The sequence below is a fragment of the Dama dama genome, chromosome 14 (genome assembly GCF_033118175.1).
Source record: "Dama dama isolate Ldn47 chromosome 14, ASM3311817v1, whole genome shotgun sequence".
Lineage (NCBI taxonomy): Eukaryota > Metazoa > Chordata > Mammalia > Artiodactyla > Cervidae > Dama > Dama dama.
In genome coordinates this window covers 4121069-4138530 of record NC_083694.1, presented here as the reverse complement: position 1 = coordinate 4138530, position 17462 = coordinate 4121069, and the positions used below count along the sequence as shown (strand labels likewise).

General features: G+C 51.8%; 1 protein-coding gene across 3 annotated transcripts; it reads left to right on the top strand.

Moving 5' to 3' along the window:
* The first annotated feature begins 128 nt into the window (after positions 1–128).
* FCMR (Fc mu receptor) lies at positions 129–17316 on the top strand. Of its 3 annotated transcripts, XM_061159954.1 has the most exons (8): positions 130–313; positions 7210–7545; positions 8352–8483; positions 9433–9655; positions 11347–11483; positions 11808–11966; positions 12843–12922; positions 15477–17316. In XM_061159954.1, the coding sequence occupies exons 1-8, from the start codon at positions 277–279 to the stop codon at positions 15651–15653; spliced, it is 1281 nt and encodes a 426-aa protein (XP_061015937.1). In that variant the 5' UTR covers positions 130–276; the 3' UTR covers positions 15654–17316. The 3 variants fall into 3 exon arrangements, with proteins under 3 accessions (XP_061015938.1, XP_061015939.1, XP_061015937.1); XM_061159955.1 differs by lacking the exon at positions 8352–8483 and having other exon boundaries at positions 129–313; XM_061159956.1 differs by lacking the exons at positions 7210–7545; positions 8352–8483 and having other exon boundaries at positions 129–313.
* Positions 17317–17462: the final 146 nt, after the last annotated feature.

Sequence of the window (17462 nt, the reverse complement as noted above, 5' to 3'; positions counted from 1 at the left end):
TCGAGGCACTTTGAACCCTGGGGACCCATTCTCACCCAACACAGAATGTTTTCTCTGTTCCTGACTTCCTCTGCGGTTTGCTGGTATTTTCTTTTTCAGTCTAAAACTAGTAAGCAAACAAGGTAAGTTGTCATTTCCTCATTTCCAAGCCCCACTCCTCGTGGGGGCCCAGAAATCTCTTTCAAGCATCAGACGGTGCAGGGCTCCTGGGTGAGCAGCAGGCCTCTGTCCCCCTCTTTGGGTGCCCTTGGACGGGACCTTGCTCTGGAAGGAGCCATGGACCTGTGGCTTTGGGCGCTTTACTTCTTTCCAGGTAAGTGCTCTGGAAAAACACCTTGGACGCCATACGAGGACTGAATCGGTCACAGTAGGGGAGTGGTTGGGCATCTCCAGCTCTGAAGCTTCTGGATGAATTTAGTTGTAAACCAGTACCTGGGGCAGGACAAGGCTGCAGGCCCTCCCAGCTCCCAGCTAGCAGCCCTCCCTCCTCTCCAGACATGCCTCCTGCCCCTCAGGTGTTGACTCACAGGCTGAAACTGTCCCCTCTCCCCAGTCTGTCAGCCTGCTAATCTGGGATCTAAAAGCAAGTGCCTCCAACGTTCTCTCTTCTTACCTCTACATTCTTCCTTTGGTTCTTTTATCTCCTGAATTTTCAAAGTTCCAATCGAAGACTCCCTGGCCTATTTGGCAGGCCTACTTCCCCAGGTAGCTCAAACGGTAAAGAATCTGCCTGCAATGCAGGAGGTCTGGGTTCGATCCCTGGGTCGGGAAGATCCCCTGGAGTAGGAAATGGCAACCCACTCCAGTATTCTTGCCTGGAGAATCCCGTGGACAGAGGAGCCTGATGGGCTACAGTCCATGGGGTCACAAAGAGTCGGACACGACTGAGTGGCTAACACTTTCAGTTCATTTCCAGAGCTTCATATCTTTATTTACAACCATCTCTTGGGCACCCTGCACTTCCACATCTCATCAAGGTCAAAAATACAACCAGCCTGACACCTAACCTCAGATTTCTCACTGGTCACCACCTAAATCAGCTACTCTCTCTTCACTATCTATGATATCAGCTGCAAAATGCCAAAATAGCTTTTTACCCACCTCTCCCCATTAACCTGCAACTAGACTTTGACCCAACTGATGGCCAATTCGTGTAGTTTCTAGATTCACACTTACCAGGATAGGAAGAAATGGCAGCCTCTGCTAGAGACAGAACAGAGGAGTGAAAAGAAAAGGAACAAAGGAGCAGCTCTTAACTACCTCTCTACTTTCTGCAACCCGACAGCCTGTGGCTCCAGATCCACTGTACTACTTCTTGCCTCTGATCATAGCATCATCCTTCCCTACAACCTTCCACACCTCCTACTGCCAACTGAACCAAACTCCCGAAGTACCAATTCCTTCCTTGCCTCTGCTTTTACACGCTGAGCTTATCATTCTCCCCAGGACCTTCCTAACCTCCAGCCAGCAGAGCTCCCTGCTGGACTTCCCTGCCACCATGCCCTTGCTCCTGCCGTTCCTTCTGCCAGGAACACCCTTCCCCTCACCTCCACCACTGATGCGGCCCTTCAAGCCCATCTCAACGTCCACCTCCTTCTCTACACTTTCCAGAGCCCCTTCTCTTGAACCTCAATATTTTATTGATTCAGTGGTAAGTTTTTGGGGGGTCAGAGTAGTTGTTTATTCATACTTGCTTTCTTTGTGATGGCTGGAGTTTTGAAGAAAGGCAAATGTTTGAGTCAAATGTTTGAAGTCCCTAAAAGCCCAAAGGAATGAAGTTTTAATGAAATAGACTCTGTGACAGGAAGTAGGACATGGGTGAGCACAGTGGATGGTTGACCAAACTTAGGCCTGGGAGGGAAGAGGGATTGGGTGAAAGTGGGAGATGTCTAGAAGTGAAGGGTACCTGCATTGTGGTCCAGCAGTCTGTCCAGAGCAATATGACTATTCTTCCAGAAGGGTCCTTGCTCTGGGCTTCGTTCTTCTCCACTGGTGCCAGTCCCCATGGGATGAGGAGTTCAAGACCCGAAAGGATGTGCTTACCCCAAGCCCACATCCACACGCCCTCTGCTAGACCTCAAATTCCCTGTCCAAGTGACTCTGAATCCACCTTCGGTGACTCTGCCACACTATCCTGGGTCTTCCATCCTAGGGTTGTCTCCTGGCCTGTAAAAGGGTGGCTTCAGGTGGCTGTTTGGGAAGGAGATGGAGTTTATACATGCAAGCTGGGTCACCCACCATGTATATGCCAGGACTGTTGTGGAGTGGGCAGGGGCTAGGGATGAGAACTGAAGGGACAGGGGCCAGAAGCTGGAGGCAGAAAACGTGGGGCCGTTTTCCCCTGCACAGCATGTGTGGGAATGGACATCCCAGGAGTGCGTAAATTTGTCAAGATGTTGGAGAGTCCCGGGGATGGAGGAGCCTGGTGGGCGACGGTCCATGGAGTTGCAAGGAGTCGGACACGATTGAGCAACTTAACGACAGCAACAGTTTATTAGCCTGGTGGTTAACTTTAAACTGTTCAGACTATGATATTTAGGTCTTATTTGTATTCCTGCCCTAGGTCCTGCAAATATGGGGGTGGCCCTGGTCCCAGAACCCAGTGCGTGAGGCATGAACTACAGGCCACATCACTTGGGGCCCGAGGTGGAGGTCCACAGAAAAGCAAGGCAGTAGGGTAGGATGTAGGCTTTCAAACCGGTTTTACCTTGACCTATAATAGTAAGAATGCACACACTTGATGCTGTGACAGACTACACATACACACACCTAAAACTTACCCTTAATTCTTTAATATGAGGATGACTCTGGGGCTTCAGCACTTGGATGGATGTTGACGCTTTTTTCGGAAATAGAAAGAGCTTATAAAGCAACAGGATTTGGAGGAGAAATCAAGAGGTTTTTTTTTTTTTTTTCCTTGTACCACTGTAAGTGTGAAATATATCTTAGATGTCTGAGCTAAATCCAAGTGGAGGGGCCCAAAAGGCAAGTCTGGAGCTCAGAGGTACAGACAAAGCTGGAGATGCACCCAGTGCTGAGATCTACACAGAGTTGGCACCAAAGGCCATGGGAGTCAGCGAGCTCCTGGGGGGAGACCCAGGGGAACAGAGAAGAGGCCAGGCCCAGGGCCAGGCCCTGGGGTGGCGCAGAACTGAGAGAGGAGGAGCCGTGCATAAGGAAGGAGGCAAAGAAGTAAGTGAGGAAGAGAAGTAAGTGAACAGATAAGGAGAAGTAAGGAGATGGCAAAGAGCAGCCACTGAGACAGTGATGTCAGGGAAGCCAAGAAAGAATTTCCAGGCAGGAAGGCTCTATCCCACCAAATGCTGCCAAGAGGATGAGAAAAAAAAAGAAGACAAAGAAGTGACCATCCAACGTGGCAACAAGGAAAGTTTTGGTGACCTTGACTGGCGCAGTATCAGTGGAACATTGGAGACAAAATACTGACAGATGTAGGTGGAAAAGGAACTAGGAGATGTGGGATTGGATTCAGTGGTTTTGAGAAAGAGAACAGGAGAGGGGTGGTTGCAGTTGAAGGGGAGGGGGAGTGTCGGCTGAGGGGTTTTCCAATATGGGCATTATCATCAGGGCATATGCGCGAGCTGTGTTGACACTGGAAGAGAGGAACCAGCGAGGCAAGCAAAGAAAGGGGGGTGATTGCAGGAGAGGACTCAGGAGATGGACTCAGGAGACAGGGGAAAGGACTGGCTTTTGAGAGACAGCAGATACTCCTTTCACAGCAACTGGACCAAGGCCAACAGCAGGCCTGGACATGCCCAAGTCAGTGTGAGCAGAAGTGGGAAGCCGCTTGGGATGTTTCTCATTTTTTTTTTTTTAAGAGCCCTGCTCCATCTAATAAACATAAAGCTCTCAGGTCAGCTTCCTTCTTCCAGAGATCCTGCTGTGACTGGAGTCGATAGGGTCCTCATCATCTCTCCTGTCTAGAAAATCACCACCACGCAGAATCCAGTCTATTCCCAGAGCACAGTCACAGCCAAGGCCTTGGGGCCTAAACCTTATTTTGTATTACAAAAACAAGATTGTTTTCCATGTTTCAAACAGACACTGTGCTGTACTTAGCTGTTCAGTCATGTCTGCCTCTTTGCATCCCCATGGACTGTAGCCCGCCAGGCTCCTCTGTCCGTGGGGATTCTCCAGGCAAGAATACTAGAGTGGGTTGAGTGGGTTGCCATGCACTCCTCCAGGGGATCTTCCCAACCCAGGGATGGAACTCAGGTCTTCCCCATTGCAGGTGGATTCATTACCAACTGAACCACCAGGGAAGCCCAAGAATACTAGAGTGGGTAGCCTATCCCTTCTCCAGGGGATCCTCCCAACCCAGGAATCGAACCAGGGTCTCCTGCATTGCAGTTGGATTCTTTACCAGCTGAGCTACCAGGGAAGCCCATTTCAAACATATATTTATATCCAATTACATGTTGAGAGTGACTTTTTATACCACATATATCCCTCTCCCCTACCATCACCACTGAAAATCAAATCACTGATTCAGAGATTAATGACACATCACAGTTTCTCTAAACCATCAATATTAAACAGGTTGATTCCATTATATCTACTTCTACTCCTCCCTTTCTTCCCTGGAATCATCTGGAAATGTAATCACGGGGCTCAAAATTGCAAAAATTCAAGGGCACCTGGGTTGCTTACCTAAAAATGCAGATTCATAAGCAGATATACTCACCCGTTCTAAGCAGATATAATCACCTTGCTGAAGAGCAGGACCAGGTCATCTGCATCCTAGCAAGTTCCTCCACAGGAGTCTTATGTACACTGTGCCTAAGTTCCAAACCTGGAGGTTGTATCCATCTTTTTTTCTATTTGGGAAGTCTGCTTGTGGTTAGAAGCTATTATGAACTCCAAGGAGAGCAGAATCTGGTCATTTTCACCTTGCCCATTAATGCTTCCCTGGAACCAGAACTCCGTGAACCCAGCAGCTTTCCTTGTGCTTCACCCATCCAAAGTTTGCACACTAAAGATGTCTCAGTCAGCACTGGTTGCTGTAACAAAGTGTCATAGATCGTGTGGCTTCCATAATAGACATTTATTTCTCACAGTTCAGGGAACCAGAAGTCCTAGATCAGGGTGCTAGCAGATACGGTTTTTGCGAGGGCCCTCTTCCTGGTTTGCAGAAGGCTACCATCTCCCTCTGTGCTCCCGTGCTCCTGTGTGAATAGAATAAGGACACCGACCTCATTTTGAGGGCTGGAGCCCCATAACCTCATCTAACCCTCCCTGCCTCCAAAGGCCCCACTCTTACACGGGAGCTTCAACACATGAGTTTTGGGCAATACAAACATACAGTCCATAACGTAGGACCTGGGCAAGCCAGAGGATGACCCGCAGTGCCCCCCAGGGTAGAGAGAGGCCGCTGGAGGTGTCCGCGCGCGTCACGACCCCTCTCGGCTCTGCCTTATCTCTGCCCATTTTACAGCGCCTTACCCTTGAGGAGGCAGCCGGCGTGCCCTTTTTGGCTGAGTTGGTCTGGAAACATTTGCGTGCTCCCTCTCAGGTGCCGAGCTTTGCACACAGGTGTATGTGGTCCCTCTGGACACACGGGGGATTCCCCCAGCCCCTTGGTTGGGTCTTTGTCCTTTGAACGGGTCACCCTTCCGTTGGCATGTTCCAGTCACAGGGCTGCCTCCCTCATCTCAGTTTCCAGGGTGTTTAAAGCAGAAGTGGGTGATCGGCGTGAGGGTTTTCACGTCAGCTCACACGTGTCTGGCAGCCCCCTCTGCTCCTCCCTTCTGTGCTCACCAGCTGCACATCCAGACACTAACGAACTCCTGTGAATGCTCCCCTGCTAGCCCTTCTCTAGCCTCCTGCACCCTGTCTCATGCTCTCATGGTTATTTCCTCCTCTCTCCGGGCATCCCCATCCTTCCCTCCCCCCAGAATGTCCTCCTCAGCGCATCTAGAAGCCTGCAGCCCCACTTCTTCCCCTGACTCCGTGGAGCGATTCTAAATGTGTGCTCTGCAGATGAATTTCCGGAAGCTTGCGAACATCCCCACCTCCCCATGAACGCGCCATGACCTCTCTCCTCTCTTAGGCTTTATGGGGCCAATTCTCACTGTCTAGAAGGGTTTCTCCTTCACCCCAGTCCCCCTAGCCTCACCCCAACACACACACTCCATCCTCTGAATCATCTTCCCAGAAATATACAGACGCTTGTTGGACCCACTTAGTTGACAATCATAGCCAGCCTTAACCTGTTCTCCAGCTTAGACCCACCTTCTCTCCACCGCGCATAAGCTTACTGATGTCAGGGACTCAGGAACCACACTGTTCACTCCTCCCTGCTCCACACCAGCCCCAAGGCACACAGCAGGTGTGCACACGCTCAAACACACTCTTGTTTCCCTCTGTATTCCCTCCTTCGGTGAGGATGACCATCATTCTCTTAGCCCTCCACACCCAATCCTTCAGGCCACAGCTTACACGTCCCTACTGCCAGAAAGCCTTCCTCAAACTCCCGTCCGTGGCAGCCTGGATCAGGCACTCTGCTTGCTGCTTCCAAAGATCCCTATGTATCCACGCCATGGGATTTATTACACTTTGCCATCGATTTGTATCACTCAGTAAGTGACTCATCCTGTGAGGGAGAGATGTCAGCTAGCTTGTCACATGAACGTGATTCAATAGATACCTGTTAATGATTGAATTAAAAAAACAACTGGAGGGGAAAGAGTTGTTTTGGTTGGATGGATCCAAGCGAAACAGAACTAGACAGAAAAACCTGTTGCAGTGAATTTCACCATGCCTCCTTGCACCACAGTGAAGTCACTCTGGGGTCATGTGCTGGTTGCGGGGTGGGGGGAGTGTTTCACCATGGCACCTCCCCTGGAGTGGGGTGGACATTTTTACTAGATTCTCAGGGGGTTGGTGTCTGGGTCCATAGAGGTTCAGGTTTGATGATAAGCCAGAGGGCTACATGATGTCTTGGGCTGAGGAGAGACTGAGCCTCGGGCGTCGAGCTAGGGATGGACCAAGGCGGTTAACAGGGCTGAGGATGGAAAGAGGCTGTGGGTGCAGCTAGGGCTAGATATCAGGAAGGCTCAGGGCTGCTCACGGGGATGGAGCTGGATGCAGGGATGAGTTTGAGGTTGCGCTGGGGCCCAGGTTGGAAACAGGGCTGTGTTGGGGACATGGCTGGGGATGGGGCTTCCTCTCACTAACTCCCGCTTCCTGCAGTAGTCGGAGCCCTGAAGGTCCTTCCAGAAGTAAAGATGGAGGGAATGCTGGGAGGGTCAATTACCATCGAGTGCCCACTTCCTGAAACGCATGTGAGGATATATCTGTGCCGGACCATTGGCAAGTCTGGAAGATGCACCACCGTGGTGTCCAGCAGCAAATTCGTCAGGGAGGAATTCAAGCACCGAGTGACCCTGGAGCAGCATCCGGACAGGAATCTGTTCCTGGTGGAGATGACAGAGCTGGCCAAGAGTGACAATGGGGTCTATGCCTGTGGGGTGGGCTGGAACACAGACCAAGGCAAGACCCAGCAGATCACCCTGACTGTTCACAGCGGTAGGTGCCCCACGGGATGGAGGCTCAGGACACCCAGGAAACGTTGTCACTTGGGAAGGCTGGGACTAGCATGGGGCCGCAGCAGTCCCCACACCCTAACGCTGCTCCCCTACTAGCTAGTCCAGTAGAAACTGGGACCCATGGGGCTGTAACCGCATAGAGTCATTGAACTTCATGATCCACCAGATTCTCTATCCAAGCCGTAAGAAAGGAACAGGATCAGTGCGCCCCCGTGGCACCGCGCCCACCCTTCCCGGGTCACGAGCCAAGTGTGGCACCGCGCCCACCCTTCCCGGGTCACGAGCCAAGTGGGGGGTGGGGGTGAAATTGAGGAGAGGTGCTGAGACTGGAGGAAACTGGAAGCAAAAGGACCTAAGCAGCCCCATAATTGTCCCATGAGAAATATCAGGGATAAATGTAAAGCAAAGACAATCATTTCTCAAGCCACAGTTGATGGCCAAATTTGTTACTTTATACGATCCTTTCCTTGTCGCTCCAGAATCCCGCCTTTCTCCTTTCTTTCTCCACTGACTTCCTCAGACATACACGGTACTCACTCAATAATCTAGGTTCCCAATGCTCTCTGATTCTGCAGAGAATGCCCACTGCGTTAGGGTGAAAGAGGATTTTTTTCCAGGGAAGACCCCAGCCCAGTTACTTTTCTGCTCCTCTCATGGGCACCACGTCTGCATCCCCTTATTGCTGTCTACCCTGGCTGAGTCAGCCTCAACTCAGGCCAGCAGTCCCTCCCCCGGGCCTCAGGCTGACGCCGGAGACCACCAATGGGCTTCTCTTGCCTTTGGTAGTTTACGAGCCATCCTGGGAAGAAGCACCGACGCCTGGGCCTCCAGCATGGTTTCATAGATTTCTACAAATGCACATGCCTTCTTGGTTCCAGATGCCTGCACATGCCAGTTCTTTAGAATTCATATCCAAAGGTCAGTTCCCCAAAGCTAGGGCAGGGGAAGCGGGGGAAATTCTATGCTATTGTGAAAGTGGACAAGGGGATATGTGTTCAGTTCATACAGTGGTTGGCAGAGCAGAGCTGAGTCTCCTATTTGTATTTCCCTGTCTTGGGAGAGGGACCCTCCTTGAGATCTGCATCCCAAGACTTTACAGCCCATCCCTCGCCACTTGGCACTAGTTGCAGTACTTACGCATCACCGCCAGGTGGCGCCGAGCATGATGAATGAAGTTATGCTCCATTCACAAAATCTAGCTCTTCTCTGAATGACTACGAAACCATGACTAGGCAGACGCTTCCCAGCCAGAAGTCCTCCTGCCTTCTGCTCCCCATAGGGTTATCTTCCATTTGATGGCAGACAGTAATTTAGCAGCTCTATTTTGTGACAATAAGATTAATAATAATTATGATACTTTTATACTTCTATCACTTTTCTGTCTTGAATGCATTTTGACATACAATGTTTCCACCGTATCCTCACATGTTCCCATTAGTTGAATATTGTTACGCAGGAGGACTCTGCTGGCCTTTGAGAGGGGGATAATGTCACTGAGCTCATTATATACCCAAGGTTGTGACTGGCAGGTGTGGAATGGGGGAGAATAGACAAACACATAGATACAAGTCAGGGTGGGAACTGAACTACAATCAAGTTTCCTCCATGGTTAACAGAAGGGAAAGCTCTTCTGCCTGGGAAGCCAGGGAAGACTTTCTGTAGGAAATGGAAGTTGAAGCAAATATAGACAGAAGGGACTAGGTGTAAATGGCATATTCAGAAGGCATTTCAGACAATGTGGATTGCAAGAACAAAAGTAGTCTACCTAAAAGGGAAGAATGTGTTCAGGAAAGAAATGGTTGACCCAAGGCTACTGGAGACTAGAGTGTGGATATGGAAGGTCACTTTTTCCTGCTCTGTCCTGCAGTAACCACACCAGCTCAAAGGACCGACTCTCCTCAAGCACACCAGGCCTCCCCCACCCCCTCCATCACCCACCGCCCCCAAGTTTCCAGGGCATCTTCAGTAGCAACTGCTGAGCCCACCATCTTCCTGCCATCCATCACAACCTCCAAAACCTCAGCTCAGAAGGGGCTGCTCAGGCTCCAGACAGCCAGCTACAACCACCAAACCTGGCTTCACAGACAGAGGTAAGATGCCTCCGGCATCCAGGATGAGCTAAAACTGGACAAAGGAGACTAGAGTTAGGAGATCACCAACATCTCCCCAAAATGTCTACCAACAGATACCTTTCTTGGCTTTGTCTCTAGAAGTCACTGTGAAAGATAGTATAGCTATATTTATTATAGCTATACTAGTGTTATAGCTACAACATTAACTCGTAAGTCCTATTAACAAGAATACACACATCAGTACTCCAGCAGGAGATCTTGTAGAGATGAGACAAAGATCTTTCAGTCATTCAACATTTATGCAAATCTGTTTTGATGGGGAAGAACTAAATGAATATAAAATTAGCCACTAAACCATCAATAATTTAAAAATTACTTTTGCGTGTTTCCTTTTACTTTTTCAACGTGGCTACTAGGAAATTTTAAGTTACGTGTGGGGTTCAGACTACATTTCTGTTGGCCTGCTCTCATCTAATGGATGGGGTGCAGCCCAGGAAAGTGCTGCTGTAGACCACTAGGGGGCAGCATTAGAGCAGAGTCCAAAGAAAACCAGTAATACTGGCGAATTATTTTTTGCCAAAACAAATAGAAGGGGCTTCCCAGGTGGCTCAGTGGTAAAGAATTGGCCAGACAATGTAGGAGACAGGAGATGCAGGTTCTATCCCTGAGTCAGGAAGATTCCCTGGAGGAGAAAATGGGAACCTGCTCCAGTATTCTTGCCTGGAAAATCCCATGGACGCCTGGTAGGCTACAGTCCGTGGGGTTGCAAAGAGTCCATAGGGTTGCAGAGTCAGACTCAACTGAGCCATTAAGCACACACAAACAAAGGCAAACGTGAGCGAAGAAAGGCATTTCTGACATCATTTGGGTCTTACAATTAGGACATTGAGCCCATGAGAGCAAAGTGGTTACAAACAGAACCAGGACTTCTGATTCCTAGTCTATTAAACCGTAACATCCTACTAGTGGAGAAGAATTCAGATTAACTCAACCAACATGTCCTTAAATCTGCACTATATGCCAGGCATTGTGCTATGTCCTGAAGATGTAGAAAAGTTTAAAAACAGGCGATATCTAGGTGTTATTTTACGAATACTAGTCTTGACTGTGATAAGTGTTGTAACTGGTATGAACAGAGGAAGTGGTGACACAGAGAAAAAGTTGATTCTAGTTTACCACTACTGGAGAAGAAAACGAGGACTTATGTAATGGACAAGGAAAGTAAGGTTTCAACATGTAGAGAAAATGGAGGGAAGAACTTCTAGGCAAAGGGAGCACCATCTTCTCTTCCATAGTTATCAGAAACTAACTCATTAAAAATCTGCAATCATTTTCTGAAGAAACTGAGGTGCAGAGAGCTGGAAGTGGAACTGACTTTTGATTGCTGCTTAGGTCAGCTACATTAAGGTCTTTATAGCCACTATTTTATTTCATCCTTAAACTGTTCTGTGAAACAGGTTTTACTGTAACCACTTACTGGGAAATGAGGCTCAGAGAAGTTAGGAAACTGATTGAAGATCATACAGCCAGGAAGCTAAGCTTGAACTTTAATCCAGGTTTCATGCAGGGGGTGGGGGGAGGGGAGAGGAATTCTCTTATCAAAGGGACAAACCTGTGACCCGCCTTCAAAAGCTGGCCCCTGTGGTGCTACCTTAAGTCCCCCCACCTTTCTGACCTCACCTTCCGCTCCCCGCTCCTCCCCTCCTCAGAGCCTCCAACCAAGGCCCGGGCGCTGTGTCTGGGATGGAAGACCAAGGTGTCTTCGTCCTGATCCCCACCATCCTGGGTCTCATACTCCTGGCGCTTCTGGGGCTGCTGGTGAAAAGGATCTTTCAAAGACGGAAAGGTGAGTGGGTCAGGCCCAGCGACGGAGCGCCCAGAGCATCCAGCTCCCTCTGGTCCCCCAGGGACACTCAGGAGCTTTGGATGAGCACGCTGAGTTTGGGGGGACTTGGGATGCGGCTCGGTGTTCTGGACATGGGGGCGGTGGGGAGCGCGACCCGGACCCTGCAGGGAAGGCCAGCCTGTGCCACTTCCGAGCGGAGCACCCTCAGGTCAGACGCTGCCAAACAGCGGGGAGGGGGCCGTCTTTAGTTTTCTGTAAGACTGGGCGAGTGCGGGCCTCTGACACCCTCCTTCCTCTTTCTGTCCCTGCGGCTTGGTCGAGAAGCTCTCTCCAGGCGGGTCCGCCGACTGGCCGTGAGGATGCGCACGCTGGACGCCTCCCAGCCGGCCCTGTCCCGGCGGCCGCGCGTGTGCCGGCGGCCGCGCACCCCGAGCAATATCTACAGCGCCTGTCCTCGGCGGCCCCGCGGGGCGGACGCGGCTGGTGAGCCGGCGGGCAGGCGGGAGGAGGGCAGGGCTGGGCGTGCGGGCAGGCAGGTGGGAGAAGGTCGGCTTGTTGGGGCGCGAGACGGGTCTGGAGGGGTGGGGTCGGGGGCGAGGGGGCTGGGGGCGGGGCGCGGCTGGAGGGGTGGGGTGTGGGGTCGTGGGGGTCGGGGTCGGGAGGGTGGGGTGGGGGCGAGGGGGCTGGGGGCGGGGCGCGGCTGGAGGGGTGGGGGGTGGGGTCGTGGGGATCGGGGTCGGGAGGGGTGGGGTGGGGGCTGGGGCGGGGAGGGGGGGGTCGTGGGGGACGAGACGGGGTGGGGTGGGGGTCGGGGTCGGGTGGGGTGGTGGGAGGGGTGGGGGTCGTGGGGGACGAGGCGGGGTGGGGGGCGGGGGCGGGGCTGACCCGCGATCTGGAGCCGCAAAAACTGCGGCTTCATTTTCTAAAGAAATGGAGGCTCAAAGAAAGGCAGTGAATCGTTCATTTGAGTGAATTTGTCCTTTGCTTTATGTTTTATATTATGTCAAAAAGACCTTGGATTCCTAGTCATTGATAGAAGAACTAGATTTTGTGAATGGAGCATAAACTTCATTATGCGTGGCACCGCATAATGTAGTATCTGGCAATATCTGTGGGTGCTCTGACCTGAGGTGGGGTGGGGTGGGGGCGGGGGTGATGAGGGTGGGGCCCCCGCCCCGGCCGGCGCGCGAGCTGGGGCCGCAGAAACCGCGCCGAGCAGAGTGCGAGCCGGGAGACCCGCGCCTCCAGGACAGCCGCTGTGCGGAGCTGGGCCCACCGCCCGGGGGCTTCCCGCAGAGCTGGGGGGCCGGGGCTGGGCCCTGGGCCCCGCCCTCATGCCGCCCTCCCCGCCCCCTTCAGGTGGAGGGGCGGCACCGCCCCCAGACCCCGGAGCGCCCGCAGCCTCCGCCCCGCCGCGGGTAAGCCCCGCCCCGTCGCAGGTAAGCCCCGCCCCGCCGTGGGTAAGGCCCCCCCCAGCCGCGGGTAAGCCCCGCCCGCCGCTGGTTAGCCCCGCACTGCCGCAGGTAAGCCCCGCCCCTCCCCTGACTGGCAGCTGCAGCTCGAAAGGGCGGCCCCAGATCTGGGCGTGGCCCCGCGCGACCTTTGCGGAGCCTCGTCCCAGCCGCTGCCGGTCCCTGCGTCGGGGAGTGAGTATCCGTTTCCTCCTTGGACTGTGCCCGTAGACGGCTCCCCAGCAACTGCGGTAGAGTTAGTTACCTGGCTTCTGGCCAAGCATTTCTCCTGGGATAAATGGGAGCTTAAGTGGAGGATGCTAGATGACGACTGTACAAATTCGGGGAGGGCTTTCCTGTGAAGAGATTAAGCTTCTAGTGGGTCTTAAGAGGGTGGAAGTTACCCCCGTTTAATCTGAGGAAGTACTTTCTAGTAAGCCCTCTAAACTGAGAGGAGGTTATTTACTGAAGGCAATTAAGCCTGGCCTAGAGACATAGATGACCTTCCCTGGTGGCCCAGGTGGTAAAGAATCTGCCTTCAGTGCGGGAGACCTGGGTTCAATCCCTCAGCTGGGAAGATCCCCTGGAGAAGGGTAAGCCTACCCACTCCAGTATTCTGGCCTGGAGAATTCCATGAACGGTACAGATAAGATTCAACACTCTGAGTGAGAAAGATTCCTCTTGGAATCTAGGTGTGGAGCAGGAAACTCATTTTTTTTCTCTCTCTCATCTTTCTATTGATGGCCATTGGCAGGTGTGTGAAAAAATGTTAAACTATTCATTCTCCTTTGTCTTCCCCAGTTAAGAAGAGAACATTTTATCCTCTAAAGCATCCACAGTAGCAGAAACATTATTGCTTCCAGAACCAGGAAAACTAAATGTGGCAAATGTCCCTGATTTAATTAGGGTGTAGGCTAAGCTGATGCAGCAAACACTAAACCCCAGGGCTCACAAGATGGAAGCCTGTTTTCCTCACAAGTGAAGACGGAGCCAGGAGGAGGTGGCCTGAGCCATGGGGTCATGCAGTGCCTCAGATGCCTTCTGCCTGTTGCTCCGCCATCCCCTGGAGTCTTGCCTCATCCGTGATTGGTGCTCAATCCCTAGCACCATGTGTGCATCCCAGCATGTGGGAGGGAGAGAGAGAAAGTTGCTTTTTTAAGACCAGGAGCCTGACGTTTCATTTATCAGAGGACCACGGGGCACAGTTTAATCACATGGTCACACCAGCCTTCAAGGGAGGCTGAGAACTGTATCCCTGCAGGTCTTGCTTAAAAGGGGAGAGTGATGCCTGGGAACAGGCAGCAGCTCTGCCCCATCAGGCCCCGTGCTCAGCACTGCTGGGGGAGTTCTCAGTGGCGCAGGTAGGCCCAGCAGTGCCCGTCAGCTCTACCCTTTGTGGTCCAGTCGCTAAGTCACATCTGACTTTGTGTGACCCTATGGATTGCAGCACGCCAGTCTTCCCTGTCCTTCACTGTCTCTGGGAGTTGGCGCAAACTCATGTCCACTGAGCCCTTTTCTCTGAAACTGTTCTGTGACCACACATGGCCTCATGTGGGCCTGTACCTTGCTCAAATTTTACCCTTCCTCCCTGCTTGAAATTCACGCTCCTGCTATCACGGATAGAAAAAATCTTGATGAAACAAGTTCGCAACAAGGTGCCTATGATAAATGGCTGAGAGCTACCATGTCACCCTTCACAGGGAGCGACTTTTTAAGAACGGTTAAGCCAGATCAGTCTCAAATGAAGAACCGTAACAGGCAGTGGGAGACACATTTTTGAAGCAAGCTGCTGCCCACTCCCTCTCTGGTAAAGTACAGAAGGGAACAGCTCCTTTCGATGAGCGCTAACTCAGTGCCTGCTCTGTGCAGGGGCTGAGCTTACAGTTTTCAGTGGTTGTGTCAAAGATATGTGACTGTCCCTGCTGCAGCCTTCCTGGGTGGATGTCACAATAGTCATGCCACGCTGGGGTCATGACATAGCCCTGCCCTCCGAGAACTGATCCATCCCAAAGGCAGATGATCCTGAAGTTTCTTTCCGGGGAAGTGGAGCTCCCCACAGCCTGCCACCTTCCTCCCCTTTAACCGCCCACTCCTTCCTGGAATGCACTGTCCCGTCACGTCACAGCCTCTCCAGGGAATGAAAGCCCTATGGAGGTGCAGAAGATGACTCATCCTCCTTCTGAATAATTCCCTGAGAAGATGCATATTTATTCCACAAGTCATATCGTCTAATCCAGAGGGGAAACTCCTCTGGCAGCTGGTTCTCCTTCAGACCCATGCTTAGTCACATGATTTTTGTCTGAGCCCCATTTAAAACACTTCCTGCCGTATTAGATCTAAGTGTTTTCCAGTTATGTAGAGCGTGAGGCACCACCCTGAAAATCCCAGGGCTGAGCACCTGATGGAACTCAACCACCTCTGCGTTTTGTCTTCTGGAGGACAGCAACCACGTGCACCCCACAACCCCCACCCCACTATTGCCCACTGTGGATACTACAGTCACCCTACCCAAACCCAGTGATGCTTCTTTGGTCGTTCCCAGGTACCTGAAATTCCCTGGCCCCATGTCCCATCTCTGAAGATCGACTGTGAATATGTAAGCTTCTGCCACCAGCCTGCTGCCAAGGGAGAGGACATGGATTCCGATGACTACATCAATGTTCCCTGCCTGACTCACCTCTCCAGCTGTGCCCCTGGGCCCAGACCTTGGTGTCAATGAGTTTTGTCTGTCTGCTGGTTCCCAACACCCACTCCATCTGTTTTCAGAGCCCTCATGACCTCCCGCACCCCACCTCAAGTCTCGTCCCTGCCTGTTTGCCCTGAGCAGGGGTCAGTCTCCCCCGCTCCAGCTCTCCTTACACACTTTTGAGGCCCCAGTGGTTTTCAGGTGGCCTCTGGGAATGCAGAGCATTTGCCCTGTTGCCACCTGCCTCCTTTCCGAGCCATGTGATAGGCTATGGACTTGCAGAGTCTTTTTGATCACAGGGTCCTTACTCCCTTGGCTGTAGACCACATGGCCTTGGACTGGAGTGGAGGCATAGCTGTTGCTTTGAAAGCCCTTCTCAACCTTGAGTTCCCCACTAGCAGAAGGTACCTGGACTGCCCTGTGAAGACACGCTTCAGCCCTGAGCTAGGAAGGGACCTTGGTATGAAATACCCCTGAGAACCTGTTTGCCCCAGTCATAGGGCTGGCACTTACTAGTGATCTTCTGGAGTCCTATGGTAAGGGCAGGTTATTTGGATGTGATGAAGGGTTGTAAATTTTCAGAACCACCCTTGTTAGTGTTAGTGACATATGTGGATACCCTCTCTAAGTCTTCATCCCTTGATCCACGTAAGTACCCTGACTCCAGCGTTTTCTCTCTCTTAGAAATGGAGCAGCTTTTGTTATCTATTTATCCTTGCTCCATAGCCTAGCACTGAAATGTGTGCATCTATCTTGGCCTTGGTCTATTTGAGCTATCCAAAGCCATTACAGCTCTCTGCTTTCAGAAATGCACCTCCTGTCTGTTCCAGTCCAAGTGGCTTATGGCCAGGTGGGCAAGGACAGTGATCTGGGATTCCTGGAGGGCCCATTGTCCTGCTAGAAAACTAACCTCATGGAAGAAGAGACAGCCCACATCCTACATGTATTCATCCTCTTAAGTGTTCTGAACTGGGGCAGAGTTAGGCAGACACTGTCTCTTTGGATTGAAGTCAGAGTTCAACCAGAGCTGGAGACTAGAGGATGAGCAGTCTTGCTTTTAAGAAGAGGGCCTTTCCCAGACACACAACTCAGCCTCACGGGGCACTGGTCCAGTGCTAGGAAGCAAAGGCTCCCGAGGTCCCTGCCTTTTGAGCAGGGAGTGTCCTCACAGATGGGACAGTGCGTCCAGGCATGAGGATAGCAGCCGCAGTGTCAGCTTGACACGGGCACCCCCAGGTGGGGGACAGTTAAGATGAGTAGGATCAGAAGGAGCACCCGAGGGGCAGGGCTGGTGGGAACGGGGTGGGAAGGGTGGACAGGAAAGGCGGTGTTGAGGGGGAGTCTGCTCTGTGCTGGACACCCCTCTACGTTATATCTTTCAACATTTGCGTTTCAAACCAGTGCTCTCACCCTCACCCCAGCGCTCTGTTCCTGCAGATGTCATGACCATGTGATTTCCATGCCCTTAAGTTCAACTTCATATCCCAACATCCCTCATTGTTCCTCAGCAATTCAGAGACAGGCTTTTAAAAATCCAATTTATTAAGCATTTCCTGAGCACCCACCCACTACCCCACACAGTGGCGAGGATTGTGGGGGACAACAGGGAAACGTGGTCACTGTCCTTGCTGCTTTCACAGAACTTTCAGTCTGACAAATAAATACAGCATCAGTTAAAACGCTGATGGGAATTAAATAGAGTTGTAATAAATATAGGAATCTGCTTTGTAGATTATTCACAGCATCCAAGGGAACCTTCCATGACTGTTGTTGCGGTCACTTAAAGAACGAAGTCGTAAGCTTGGGCGAAGAACAGGACCCGTGGTCAAGAGTGTGAAGTGC